Source organism: Sebastes umbrosus, chromosome 4 (genome assembly GCF_015220745.1).
Source record: "Sebastes umbrosus isolate fSebUmb1 chromosome 4, fSebUmb1.pri, whole genome shotgun sequence".
Lineage (NCBI taxonomy): Eukaryota > Metazoa > Chordata > Actinopteri > Perciformes > Sebastidae > Sebastes > Sebastes umbrosus.
Window position 1 is genome coordinate 6,931,646 of NC_051272.1, and position 13,587 is coordinate 6,945,232.

Consider the following 13,587-nt stretch of genomic DNA (forward strand, 5'->3'; position numbering starts at 1 on the left):
TGAAAAGTACTATTTAAGCATTTGAATTGTGTAACTAAAACAATCGTATTGAATGTTTTTCACATCTCAGTGGTGTGTTGTGTTGAAACTCAAAATTTGACTCCTATCGGAGCAAAACAACCGGCGTAGGTTTGCGTCTCACCCTGAAAGATGACACGGATAAGAAGCCCAAACTTACTTTCATGTTTCCAATTTTGAGTGGGCAAAACAGGAAGGAAAAAGAGAGCAAACCAGCCTTTGATTTATATTCAAATGAGAAGTATACAGGGGGAAATTGGATTTCTCTTTCATTTCAGAGAATGAATTTCCTGGTGGCAGATCGTATTGTATCATCTCGTGGCGTTAATATCCAGCTCTGAGCGTCAGGAGCTATTCTTCATTACAAAGACTCGGAGGAATTTTACACCTCCTCGCCACAGAATGCAATGACAATTTCCATTTCTGTTCCAATGTTCAAACAATACCCCCAAGGCCATTTAAGACATTTTTCACCCGTTTTAATTTACACATGAAAGGCGATAACATATCAAAGGAGTCCTGTTTTAAATTCAGAAGAAAACTTGTTTCTGTCTTATGTCCCTTATGTCAACGAACCGGGCTAATTCTGTACCTCAAAGCGAGGCAGCCGGAGGACGATCCTTTTGTAGGTGTAATTGAGTTCAGCGTGTTTATACACCGATGAAAAATTCAACCACGTACACAACAACTCTAATCACACTGCACTGGCTCATGGGGGGAAAAAAAACCATCCTCCACTGACTCCAGAGAGGAGCCACTCGCCATTAGCAGAAAGCTTTCTGGACAAAATCCTTTAATACCTAATTCTGATTTGGTCTTTGGGTTTGATACCTACATGTTGTAATCCCCAAAGTATAAACACACCCGGCTTCCAGGCTTCTGTAGTCACAAACACAAGAAACGCAGACTGGAAAGAGGGACTTCACAGAGAAGCTGAGTTTGATAAAGCAGTGATTCACAAAGTGAGCGCCATGGCACCCAGAGGGCGATTTGAGCACTGGCCAAGGGTGCCGCCAGATTAGTTTAAGACTATATTTAGTATCTTCATTTAGTATGATAAGGCATTTTGATTGGTCAAGAGTCTTGATATTTGGTGCGGACATACTTTGGGCAAGTATCTAACAGTACAACTTTGAAATCTTTAGATCACATGAAAAATCACACTTTTATTAATAGTCAAAATCAAGATTTTTGAAAAATGAGGAAAAATCCTAGCACTTCTGTTTATTAAAATGTTTTCCATGTGAAATATACTTGATTGTGCTTCTTGTAGTTTCTGAGATACAGCTGTTTTATCATCATATTATTATATTATATTTGGGCACATGGGACTACTGTTTTTTTCCTAAAATATAATGGAGTGTATTAGGGCTGTCGTGTTGAAGGAATTATAAAGTTGGCTCAACAGTGAGATATGCGGTATTATTGCAACTATTCTTTTTTGCAAATTACTTAATTTACCCTGACTTTAGTGCAACACAAATAAGCTTTATTGTTAGGCTATTATTAGGTATATTATTGCTTTTTAAATATCAAAGATGCTAATTAATACTTGTTTATGGTAAAATGCAGAAAACATTTTTTTCAGCTGAGACACTTTATTTGCATCTGGTTGCTATGATACAGATTATCTGCAGAAATAAACATGTTGGCACAAGGTATAGCACTAGCTCTGGATGAAGAGAATGCTGAATAGAAATAAAACCAGGTCGGCCCGATAGGGGATTAAACTGTTTTATATCTTATCGTCAGTGTGTGAGTCCAAGTGTCCTTCAGCATGATACTCAAGTTCTTACAAACTCAGTGAATCATCTAGCTTGGGACTTTTAACCTCATAATATATATGTCAGAAAACCACAGACTGTGTTGAGTTATCTCTGCCACCACCTAGTGAATTTACACAAGCCCATACTTAAAACACTGCAGCAATAATAACACCATTTTTCTCTTTTTTTAAGCGTCTTATTTTTTTATTGCCAAACTGACCAATTATTAGTTTTTGTTTGTTCACCCAAATTAATAGAAAAAAAAAAATCTAGAGGTATTTAGATAAGTAAATTGCTTTGATTTTATTTGCCCAGGTCTTTAGATTTCTGCTGCCATCCAATACAACAAAGGTGAATTAAATTTCGTTGGTGATGCTCTCAGCATTAAAAATATTAACAAATCAGTAACATGTCTTTCATAAACAATGTCCTGGTTTCTTTTCTGCCTAAAAAATAGTCTAACATACTTTAAACTTTCAACTCCATTGAATTGTGATGGTGGCAGAAATCTTGGACAAGACCTGGTCAATTATAACCAAAACTATCTGCATAGATAGATACCTCTAGAGGTAAGAGAGGAGATGTTTTTTTATATATATATATATTTGGGTGAACTGACCCTTTAAGCCTAACAAGCATGACTTGTGATACAGAAATAAATATTCGACAGATGAAACGGTGAAGTTATTTTGATCACTTTCCTCAAAAAGAACACAAATATGACAGACTGTTTCTAAAGTGCCACTTATTATTAAACATCTTTGAGGACTTGCGAATCTTTGGCATTTGTGACGATGACAAAGCTAACGAACATAAAAAATTAATGCTGAAATTTCCTCCATCTTCTGTACCAATGTGCTGTAAAACTGAAGCGTCAGGGTCTCTGTTCGGTCCTTTGTGTCACTTTCTTCTCTGTTTTGCATGCAAATAGCAAAAATATCCAAATAAATTAAAGTTCTCTCATCGCAAAACTGAAGTTCATGAGAATATTGAAACGATCTTCTGTCCAAAAAGGTGTTTCTTATTTTACATCCAGTGTACAGTAGATCAATGCTCCGTGTGTAATCCAATGGTAATAATCCATCTTCGTTTTCTCCGTGAGTCTCTTCATCATAATATTCAAAAATGATGCACCGATATCGTTCAGAAGATTAAAAGCAGTCAGTCTGCAGGCAAACATTTCATAGAAGGGATCTCCAAACAGTGAGCGAGGTATATGGCGATGAATCTCAAGATCACAAACGACAAATATTTGTAATGTGAAGTCCAAGATCCAAAATCATTTCTCTGCAAATTCTTGAGCGGCTCTGAAGTTTTGCGCAAATCTCCAAAGCAGCAGGAAAAACTTGTGAGATACTTCTATGTCGCTCATTCCCATTTAAGTCTCTAAAACCTGCTAGGCGTCTGCAGTACAAGTTTTTGAGCATATGGAGTTCATTCTGACTCAATCAAAAGTGTTTGTTCCTCCCCTGACTTTAGATTAGTAAGGAAAGCGTGTGCCTGGAAGGTTGCCAGTTTGATTCCCTGCAGGAGGGGGATAAGTAATAATCTCCAAGCCCTCTGCAGTTGGGGCACATTTGATCGCAGCACTTCATAAGTTGGCATCTGCTCCAGTAGAGCAGTAGCAGAAGGTTGTGGTTAGGTATGAACGTGTGTGTGTGCGCTGAGTAAAGATGCTATAGAAAGTATGATTTTGCTGATTAAGAGCATGTGTGTTCAGCAAAACTTCCTACATTAAGTAATGCCTAGTTCACACGACACAACTTGCTGACAGTTTTTGGCGCTCCCACATTGGCATTCGAGTGTTATGTATAAGCTGTTCAAAGACGCGATGCCGAGAGGATTGCCGATGCATTTCAGACGCCAAACTCCAGATATCTAGCATGCTAAATGTCCGGATTTGGACAGGGAATTTGTTTGGGAGCTACAGCCAATGAGAGCACGAGACACGGGTTGAGGGGAAACCTGGCGGAGGGGTCACCTGTAACAATTGGAACTTTACTGTATGTGTTGCATTTCAAACGCGGACCAAAGTTGTTGCTGCACCTAGGGTGTTGGGTGGTTGCATGAATAAACATAACACAGTGACTGATCTACATAGGGGAAATAGTATAGAAGAGTAGACACAGGCTATTTTGTGAACATGTTTGCCAACAACATCAACAAGCATATACGCCCTTGCGTGTCTTTTTGTGACAGACATACTCATCAGGGATTCCTCCTGGTGAAAGATCTTGTAGTGTGTTACCCCGCCCTGTCATCGGTCAGTCATGTAGTGTGAAAACCATAACGACTTGAAGATTCACCATTACAAGACAGCAAGTTGTGCAGTGTCAACAGTACAGCGATCTAACGACTTTGAAAGTTGTGTAGTGTGAACTTGGCTTAAAAGAACTGACCTGACCCGTCACACCCATTTAAACCGTAGCTCTCTACTATGAAAACAAAAAAAACTTTAATGGGTAATCCCTACAGCTGGACAGATCTGCACTTCCTGGCCACAGGACTGGATGGAGACTCAGGTAAGAAGCAGCTGTGTCGGCTTTAAGGAGGCTACTTGGTGGCAGAATCCCCATCAGGCCTCATGCTGAAGGGCTCCAGGCGCTCGCTCTCCGGCAGCATGTTGTTGAGGCGCTCCATCAGCGGCACCGTCTGGTCGATGCCCATCTGGATGCGTCTCAGGATCATGGACATCTCGTTGACCTTCTGGATCTGCTCGGCGTACTTGGCGTAGCGTTTCTGGCGCTCCTGCATTATGCTGAACAAGGTTTCCACTGACAAGTCCATCTGGAAGGAAACATTTGGGAGAGAGGAAGAGAGATTTGACTTTTGATGAGACTTGATGAATCATCTGAAAACAACTCATACAATTCTACATCAGCAACACTTAATACATGAATATGATTAACATAATACAAAAATTCACAGTGCAAGCATCTCTCAGTAATAGAACTGAAATTCAAATATAAAGAGTAAGAGGTGTTTAAGATTATATGAAATTATATGACAACACCAAGGGTCTAACAATAAATGTTTCAACATAACCTTTCCTAGAACACAAAAAATGTAATAAATATCTTCACATGTAATAAAATGTTAGTCACTGTAACTTAAGACTGTGTGAAGTTCTTTATTTATTTGTAAGGGACAAGTACAGAGAAACAATTGCAGAAGCAATTCTCCGTGTGCATGTGTATATAGCCGAAGCTAATTGCCAACACCAGTCCCTTGATGGGCATTAATAGTTTATGTAATCATTAAAATTTCATGTTGCAGTTTAAAATCGAAAACAAGAACAACCATCCGTGACAACACACAAACAAACATTCAAATAAATGAGACAAACAAAACAGAACGCAAAACATTTATAGCATTGACTCAAGTACACAAATAATGACTTGATGGTGTCATGATTACAGTTCTAACAAAATTATAACCAGGACTTGACTGTCTTTCATATTTGCTTGTTGTTTTAATTGATGACTCTATTTTTTGTATTTAAAGTAATCTCTTTATCACTTAGTAAAAATATAATGTCCAAAAAATAGTGGAAAAGTTTCCACATCCCAAGTTAATGTCTTAAAATCCTTTGTTTTGTCCAACCAACAGTCCAAAACTCAAATATATTAATTTACAAACAGCCAAGACAGAGAATGTTTAGCAATGTTACTTGATAAATGACTTAAACAAATCAATTGATGATCAAAATTTAAGTCTATTTTTCTCTCCATCCGTTTTTTCTTCTTCTTCCAGGACAGTAGGGTGGAAATGGGGAATTATATACTTATACTTATATGTACACATATATATTTGTCAATGAGTAAAGCTTCTTTGTATTTGGGGGATGAGTAGGAGAAATAAAAAATATACGTCATGTATCTTCCATTCTTGTGGGATAAAAAACTTTGAAAAGAAAACTTGATGTAGATTTTCTGATGATCAGATAATATTTCTGCACAACTTAAAATAATAGAAGAGATATTCGCACACTTGGATCTTTGTTTTGAGCTTTCGGGCCAACAGACCTTCATCAGAGGATACAGAGTCTGTTTCACCTATAGCTCAAAATAAAGTGAAACAGAACATAGATCTAAGTGTGCAAATATATCTTCTATCAGTTTGGACTCATTGATGAGTCCAGCACCTTAGCAAAGATTAAGCTAGTGTGGAGCGGTGGTCATCCTGTATTATGCACAACTTAAAATCAAATATTTCCCGACAGATAGCTATGGAGATAAAAATGTCTTGGGATGGAGCAATGAGAAACCCTGCATGGTAAATATCTCCTGCTGTAATTTCGCAGCCTTACCTCTTTGATCCTCTTGACCAGGGCGTTCTGGTCGAAGGCCACGGCCTCGGCACACTGGTGCAGGTGGTCCTGGTAGCGGACGCAGAGCTGCAGAACCTGAGCAGTATCCAGCCTTTCCAGACACACACTGCTGGGTGACGTCTGGCCACTTAGCACTCCTGTGGAGAGCGGAAAGCAATGTACAATTTGGAACAGCGTAACACTTGACAACAGCGCAACACTTGGTAATTATTGTAATTAGCTATGCACAGGATCTGACAGAATTACCCCTCTGGTATTTCAGGAGTCTGTCTACACAGGAAACTTGGCTAATTATCTACCTTCTAACACAGTGCTAATGAGTTGTAGTGGCGATTAGCTTTGAAAATGGACTGGTGGGAACTTGTTGATTAGATGAAACTCTCAAAATCTTCATATGAAAACTGAAATAGTAGAAGTCAGATTAAATATCATCATATGCTACTCATAGATCCAAATAAATGTAATTTAATAGAGCAACATTTCAATATCAAACAACTGCAGAGACCACAGAGATCAAAACATTGTGAAATTATATTTAATTTATTGGAAGCTATCGTGCAGTGTGCAGATCTGATGTCTAACTTCTGCTTTCAGTTTGTTTTTGAAACTAGCACCTGTAAAAATGATTTAGATGTGTGCCTATTGTGTCTCGTGCACCAAATCAGGTTTTATGCTTTATAAATATACAGTTGTGGGGCCTCATAAATTCACACAATTCACAGTAATAATCTGTCTGAGAATATGGGATTTCTTTTCACTGGGTGCTTCACAGCAGCCCACTGATCCTTAGGATGGGTTAAAGGCAGGGTTGGTAAATATTTTAGAAACATTGTTTTTTATACTAGTTGAAATTCTCATTTCATCCCAACAGCAATCAATAAATCAAATCATCTGACTAAAAAAAAGGGTATCTGGGGGTTATGTGGCGATTTTTGAAAAATCAACTAATTCCCAGTGATTTTCGAATAGTATTTTTGCTTGGAATGCACATCCCTAGTACTAACAATAGTCATGTTCGCCGTTCATGTTCATTATGATATATTGATGTTTGTAATGATAATAGTGGGGGAGTGGCTTTGGAGGGATGCCTTAAAGGGACTGTTTGTAACTTCTTACACTATCAATCCGGGTCGGTGTCCCATGCGCACTTGCGTGTGGCTACGCTGTTCAGACTCAGACTCCAACACAAACTACACAGAAGCACCAAAACCACAAAGTTATAGTCTGTTAAACAGTGTTGGCCGCGGTCGAAGGACACGGGGGAGACTGTAGCTTTGGTCTTCAGGGCCGGAGTCTCTGCTCCTCTGCCTGCCTGCCTGCCTGCCTGCCTGCCTTCACTCACACACCGCACTTGTTCTCTCTATTTCGCTCCACTCTCATGTTTATGCGCGCACACTCCACACTGCAGAAGAGTTAGTTTAGCTCTGAGAATATCTAGTAAATGTACAATGGACGTTTGTGCAGAAATAAATGTTGCAGCTCCTCCAGACCAACAGAGGTTCCCCGTGTCTTGTGAAGTGACGGGGCTCCGCAGCAAGAAACGTTATCGTTCCCGATCAAAACTCCGGTGTCTCTCCCGTTCCCTCTGACCGTGGTTGGGAGGCTGAAGCAGGAAGTTAACACTAGGATCAGCAGTGATTCGTGGAGAGACCTTCGTCTGGTCAGCTAACATTACTGTCAAGCAGGTGAAATATAGAGTGATATTGTGGTTTTAGCTGACGTGTGTCGCCTCACTGTTTTGAGTGATGCTCGTTCATGTCTATGTAGCGCAAGCACAAGCGCGAGCCCGACACTGACTTTCATTGACTTAACGGCCCCAGGTGTCGCTGTTAACAAGCAATTCTGATTCTTACAAACAGCCCCTTTAAGCGAAAGGCTGTCAGTGCTGTCGACTTGGTAATGTTCTCTCTACATTTAGGGACTTTTGGAGCTAGTTAGCAGCTAATGCTGCTAGCTACTTTCATGGGAAAAGAGTTGGCAACACTGGGCTCATTTTTGTGGCTGTATAATTTTTAAAACTCTAGTGTACTCTTGCAAGTTTCTCAAGATCGCCCACCCTGCCTTTATGCAGAGGACAAATTTAATGTATGTACCTCTATGCATATGACAAATATAATAAAGTTTCTTTCTCTTCTACTGTGGGTGAGCATTTTGTCGACTCAAGTGTGTTACCTGTGTTGCACTGCATTAGTTTTAACAAGGTGTACCAAATGAACTATTGGTCTGAAAGGTGACACTATAATTCATGTCAGCAGCTGGAAGACTTAAAAAGTTACCTTTTAAAAGTGGCTGAAAGGCGACGCTATAATTCATGTCAGCAGCTGGAAGACCTAAAAAGTCACCTTTTAAAAGTGGCTGAAAAGTGGGTATCTCCTGAAGCTTGATGACATCTGGGTCGTTGTGGATATTTCGCATTGACTGTGTCCCCTGAGCCACGACGACGATATCATCCATCTTTGCTTTCTGCTTTGCTGGGGAGGGCACCACTGCAATGACAATATTCATGTTAATATCAACAGGCAGTGGTTACTTCACATCACCTCACCTTGTTTCAATCAGATCACTAGCTGGTTAATCTGAGAATGCTGTAAAGGTCCCATATCATGTTCATTTTCAGGTTCATACTTGTATTAAGTGTTTCTACAAGAACATGTTCACATGCTTTAATGTTAAAAAAAACTTTATTTTCCTCATTCTGTCTGCCTGAATATACCTGTATTTACCCTCTGTCTGAAACGCTCCGTTTTAGTGCATTTCAACGGAATTGCGTTGCTAGGCAACAGCTTGGGTCCATGTTTACTTCCTGTTAGCTGATGTTATTTACATACACTGCAACAGGAAATAAACTGGGACACATTTAGAATGTTTATGTTTAAAACCGTGTAATGGTCTAAATATTTTATATTTGTGACATCACAAATGGACAGAAATCCTGACGGCTTGTTTCAAACGCACAATTTCTGAATACGGGTTGTGTGTGTTTCTCCGTATATTGAGCATTTTGATAGTTTAACAGTATTTATATATCACTTAAACCCGTTTTATAATATAAAAGACCTGAAAATCTCACTTTTTACAATATGGGACCTTTAAGTGTGTTTTTCAAGATTTAGGAATACTAGATTGATCATGAATTTAAGCAGTCTTTCAAATAAATATTAGCTTTGTCATTTTGGACAGTGGTGAAATTAGTACTCATACTGAAGTAAAAGAAGTAATGTCACAAAAATAATCCATTACAAGAACTATATCTAAAATTGTACACACTAACATTAAGTATTATCAGCAAAAATAGCAAAAAAAGTAAATGTACTCATTAGGGAGAATGGACCATTACAGAGTCAACTTATGTAGAAGAGAGTATCTGAAGTTGTCAAGTAAATAGTAAGTATTCTTTATTTGAGTACTCCCATTTTATGCTTTATACATCTAACGTTACTCCTATACATCTCAAAGTGATATATGTATAAGACATATACTACATATGTAGTATATGTCTTGTACTTCATATCAGTAAAGTAATATATGTATAAGACATATACTACATATGTCTTATACTTTATATCAGTAAAGTGATATATGTATAGGACATATTATACATATGTCTTATACTTTATATCAGTAAAGTGATATATGTATAAGACATATACTATATATGTCTTATACTTTATATCAGTAAAGTGATATATGTATAGGACATATTATACATATGTCTTATACTTTATATCAGTAAAGTAATATATGTATAGGACATATTATACATATGTCTTATACTTTATATCAGTAAAGTGATATATGTATAAGACATATACTACATATGTCTTATACTTTATATCAGTAAAGTGATATATGTATAAGACATATTATACATATGTCTTATACTTTATATAAGTAAAGTAATATATGTATAAGACATATACTACATATGTCTTATACTTTATATCAGTAAAGTGATATATGTATAAGACATATTATACATATGTCTTATACTTTATATCAGTAAAGTGATATATGTATAGGACATATTATACATGTCTTATACTTTATATCAGTAAAGTGATATATGTATAGGACATATTATACATGTCTTATACTTTATATCAGTAAAGTGATATATGTATGGGACATATTATACATATGTCTTATACTTTATATCAGTAAAGTGATATATGTATAGGACATATTATACATATGTCTTATACTTTATATCAGTAAAGTAATATATGTATAGGACATATTATACATATGTCTTATACTTTATATCAGTAAAGTGATATATGTATAAGACATATACTACATATGTCTTATACTTTATATCAGTAAAGTGATATATGTATAGGACATATTATACATATGTCTTATACTTTATATCAGTAAAGTAATATATGTATAGGACATATTATACATATGTCTTATACTTTATATCAGTAAAGTGATATATGTATAGGACATATTATACATATGTCTTATACTTTATATCAGTAAAGTGATATATGTATAAGACATATTATACATATGTCTTATACTTTATATCAGTAACGTGATATATGTATAGGACATATTATACATGTCTTATACTTTATATCAGTAAAGTGATATATGTATAGGACATATTATACATATGTCTTATACTTTATATCAGTAAAGTGATATATGTATAGGACATATTATACATATGTCTTATACTTTATATCAGTAAAGTGATATATGTATAGGACATATTATACATATGTCTTATACTTTATATCAGTAAAGTGATATATGTATAAGACATATTATACATATGTCTTATACTTTATATCAGTAAAGTAATATATGTATAAGACATATTATACATATGTCTTATACTTTATATCAGTAAAGTGATATATGTATAGGACATATTATACATATGTCTTATACTTTATATCAGTAAAGTAATATATGTATAGGACATATACTACATATGTCTTATACTTTATATCAGTAAAGTGATATATGTATAGGACATATACTACATATGTCTTATACTTTATATCAGTAAAGTGATATATGTATAAGACATATTATACATATGTCTTATACATATATCAGTAAAGTGATATATGTATGGGACATATTATACATGTCTTATACTTTATATCAGTAAAGTGATATATGTATAAGACATATAATACATATGTCTTATACTTTATATCAGTAAAGTAATATATGTATAAGACATATTATACATATGTCTTATACTTTATATCAGTAAAGTGATATATGTATAGGACATATTATACATATGTCTTATACTTTATATCAGTAAAGTAATATATGTATAGGACATATTATACATGTCTTATACTTTATATCAGTAAAGTGATATATGTATAAGACATATACTAAATATGTCTTATACTTTATATCAGTAAGGTGATATATGTATAGGACATATTATACATATGTCTTATCCTTTACATCAGTAAAGTGATATATGTATAAGACATATTATACATATGTCTTATACATATATCAGTAAAGTGATATATGTATGGGACATATTATACATGTCTTATACTTTATATCAGTAAAGTGATATATGTATAAGACATATTATACATATGTCTTATACTTTATATCAGTAAAGTGATATATGTATAGGACATATTATACATATGTCTTATACTTTATATCAGTAAAGTGATATATGTATAGGACATATTATACATATGTCTTATACTTTATATCAGTAAAGTAATATATGTATAGGACATATTATACATGTCTTATACTTTATATCAGTAAAGTGATATATGTATAAGACATATACTAAATATGTCTTATACTTTATATCAGTAAGGTGATATATGTATAGGACATATTATACATATGTCTTATCCTTTACATCAGTAAAGTGATATATGTATAAGACATATTATACATATGTCTTATACATATATCAGTAAAGTGATATATGTATGGGACATATTATACATGTCTTATACTTTATATCAGTAAAGTGATATATGTATAAGACATATAATACATATGTCTTATACTTTATATCAGTAAAGTAATATATGTATAGGACATATTATACATGTCTTATACTTTATATCAGTAAAGTGATATATGTATAAGACATATACTAAATATGTCTTATACTTTATATCAGTAAGGTGATATATGTATAGGACATATTATACATATGTCTTATCCTTTACATCAGTAAAGTGATATATGTATAGGACATATTATACATATGTCACTTTGAGATGTAGAGGAGTAACGTTAGATGTATAAAGCATAAAATAGGAGCACTCAAATAAATAAATAATCACAGTACTTCAGAGTATTTACTTTACATTATTCCATCAATTATATCAAGCTAATACACCACTCTACCTGTGTTTACTTCTTTATGAACCGATGAACATTATTAAATCATGTGTATAGTGCGCTATCTTACCAGATGAGCTGTAGTCGGAGTGTTTGTGCTCCGCGTCTCCGCTCTGCTCGGCTCCCATGCTGATAACGATTAGCTAGCAAGCTTTAGTCAACGTTTCCAGAAACACAGACCCTCAAATACCTGATAAATAAAACCCCGTCTGACTTCACTCGACCTTCAACCTTCAAACACACCCGGACTGACAACGAGACAACCATGAATGTCCAACAGGAGAGCAGCTGAAAGGCGATTTCAAGCTAGTTAGCTGTGCTAGCTAACACCAGCTGTTCACTGCTACCTTTACCTTTAACCATCTATCAGGTAAACACAGTTCATCTGGAGCTGAGTGAGAGCTGAGCTGACTTCTATCTGTCTGTTGAGTGATACAGAGACGTCTGTCTTTAGGGATAAATAAATGTTACACACGATACAACAGAGATGACAGACTGACTTCAGGGCGAGGCATCACTTCCGTCAATATTGATCACGTGGTCTAACTTCTTCATTGTGTGCTTCATGTGCTGCTGCTGCTGCTGAGGCAGGGACAAAACATGTTGTTTAAATGCACAAGCAATTACAAATAGACCATATTCACTGAGCCTCTACAGCCAGGTAATTAAAAATAAAAAATATAAATAAAAAAATAATAATTAATAATTGACTTATGGAGAAGGGGGGGGGATTAAATAAGTTAAAACTTCTTCTCACTCCTTTTTGAATATGTAAATCAAGGCATCAAATGTTGACAATTTATTTTTTTTATGCTTTTCATTGTATGTGAATACTACTTGTTTCTGACTTTTTTATTTTATTTTTTTGTATTCTACATGTTCGAAATAAATTTGGAAATGAAATGAAATAAATAAACAAGACACAGCAGACAAGTCAACAGTAAACCTCTAATATCCCCCCCACACCCACAATTATTGTCAGTGGAGGAGGAAGTATTCCCATCCTAACCCTGTAACACCAAACATCAAGTACAGTAATATACAACAGAGTATTAGGGCCACATTGAGGGAAAAAAGTGAAAGATAACAAATCATAACATTATGAAAATT

General features: G+C 35.3%; 1 protein-coding gene across 2 annotated transcripts; it reads right to left on the bottom strand.

The window, feature by feature from the left end:
• Positions 1 to 1,596: 1,596 nt before the first annotated feature.
• Positions 1,597 to 13,028, bottom strand: borcs5 (BLOC-1 related complex subunit 5). Of its 2 annotated transcripts, none has more exons than XM_037768464.1 (4): positions 12,548 to 13,028; positions 8,391 to 8,600; positions 6,094 to 6,251; positions 1,597 to 4,571 (listed from the first exon to the last, which is right to left on the bottom strand). In XM_037768464.1, exons 1-4 carry the CDS (start codon positions 12,603 to 12,605, stop codon positions 4,338 to 4,340), a joined length of 660 nt encoding a protein of 219 aa, XP_037624392.1. In that variant the 5' UTR covers positions 12,606 to 13,028; the 3' UTR covers positions 1,597 to 4,337. The 2 variants fall into 2 exon arrangements, with proteins under 2 accessions (XP_037624392.1, XP_037624393.1); XM_037768465.1 differs by having other exon boundaries at positions 8,457 to 8,600; positions 12,548 to 13,024.
• Between the last annotated feature and the right edge of the window lie 559 nt (positions 13,029 to 13,587).

Excerpts from the sequence above, each read along its gene's own strand:
- borcs5 (XM_037768464.1), bottom strand. The coding sequence starts at position 12,605 with ATGGGAGCCGAGCAGAGCGGAGACGCGGAGCACAAACACTCCGACTAC. Across the intron at positions 8,601-12,547 it reads CTCCGACTACAGCTCATCTG|TGGTGCCCTCCCCAGCAAAG; the intron begins GTAAGATAGCGC and ends TTGTCATTGCAG. Across the intron at positions 6,252-8,390 it reads CTTTCAGCCACTTTTAAAAG|GAGTGCTAAGTGGCCAGACG; the intron begins GTAACTTTTTAA and ends CGCTCTCCACAG.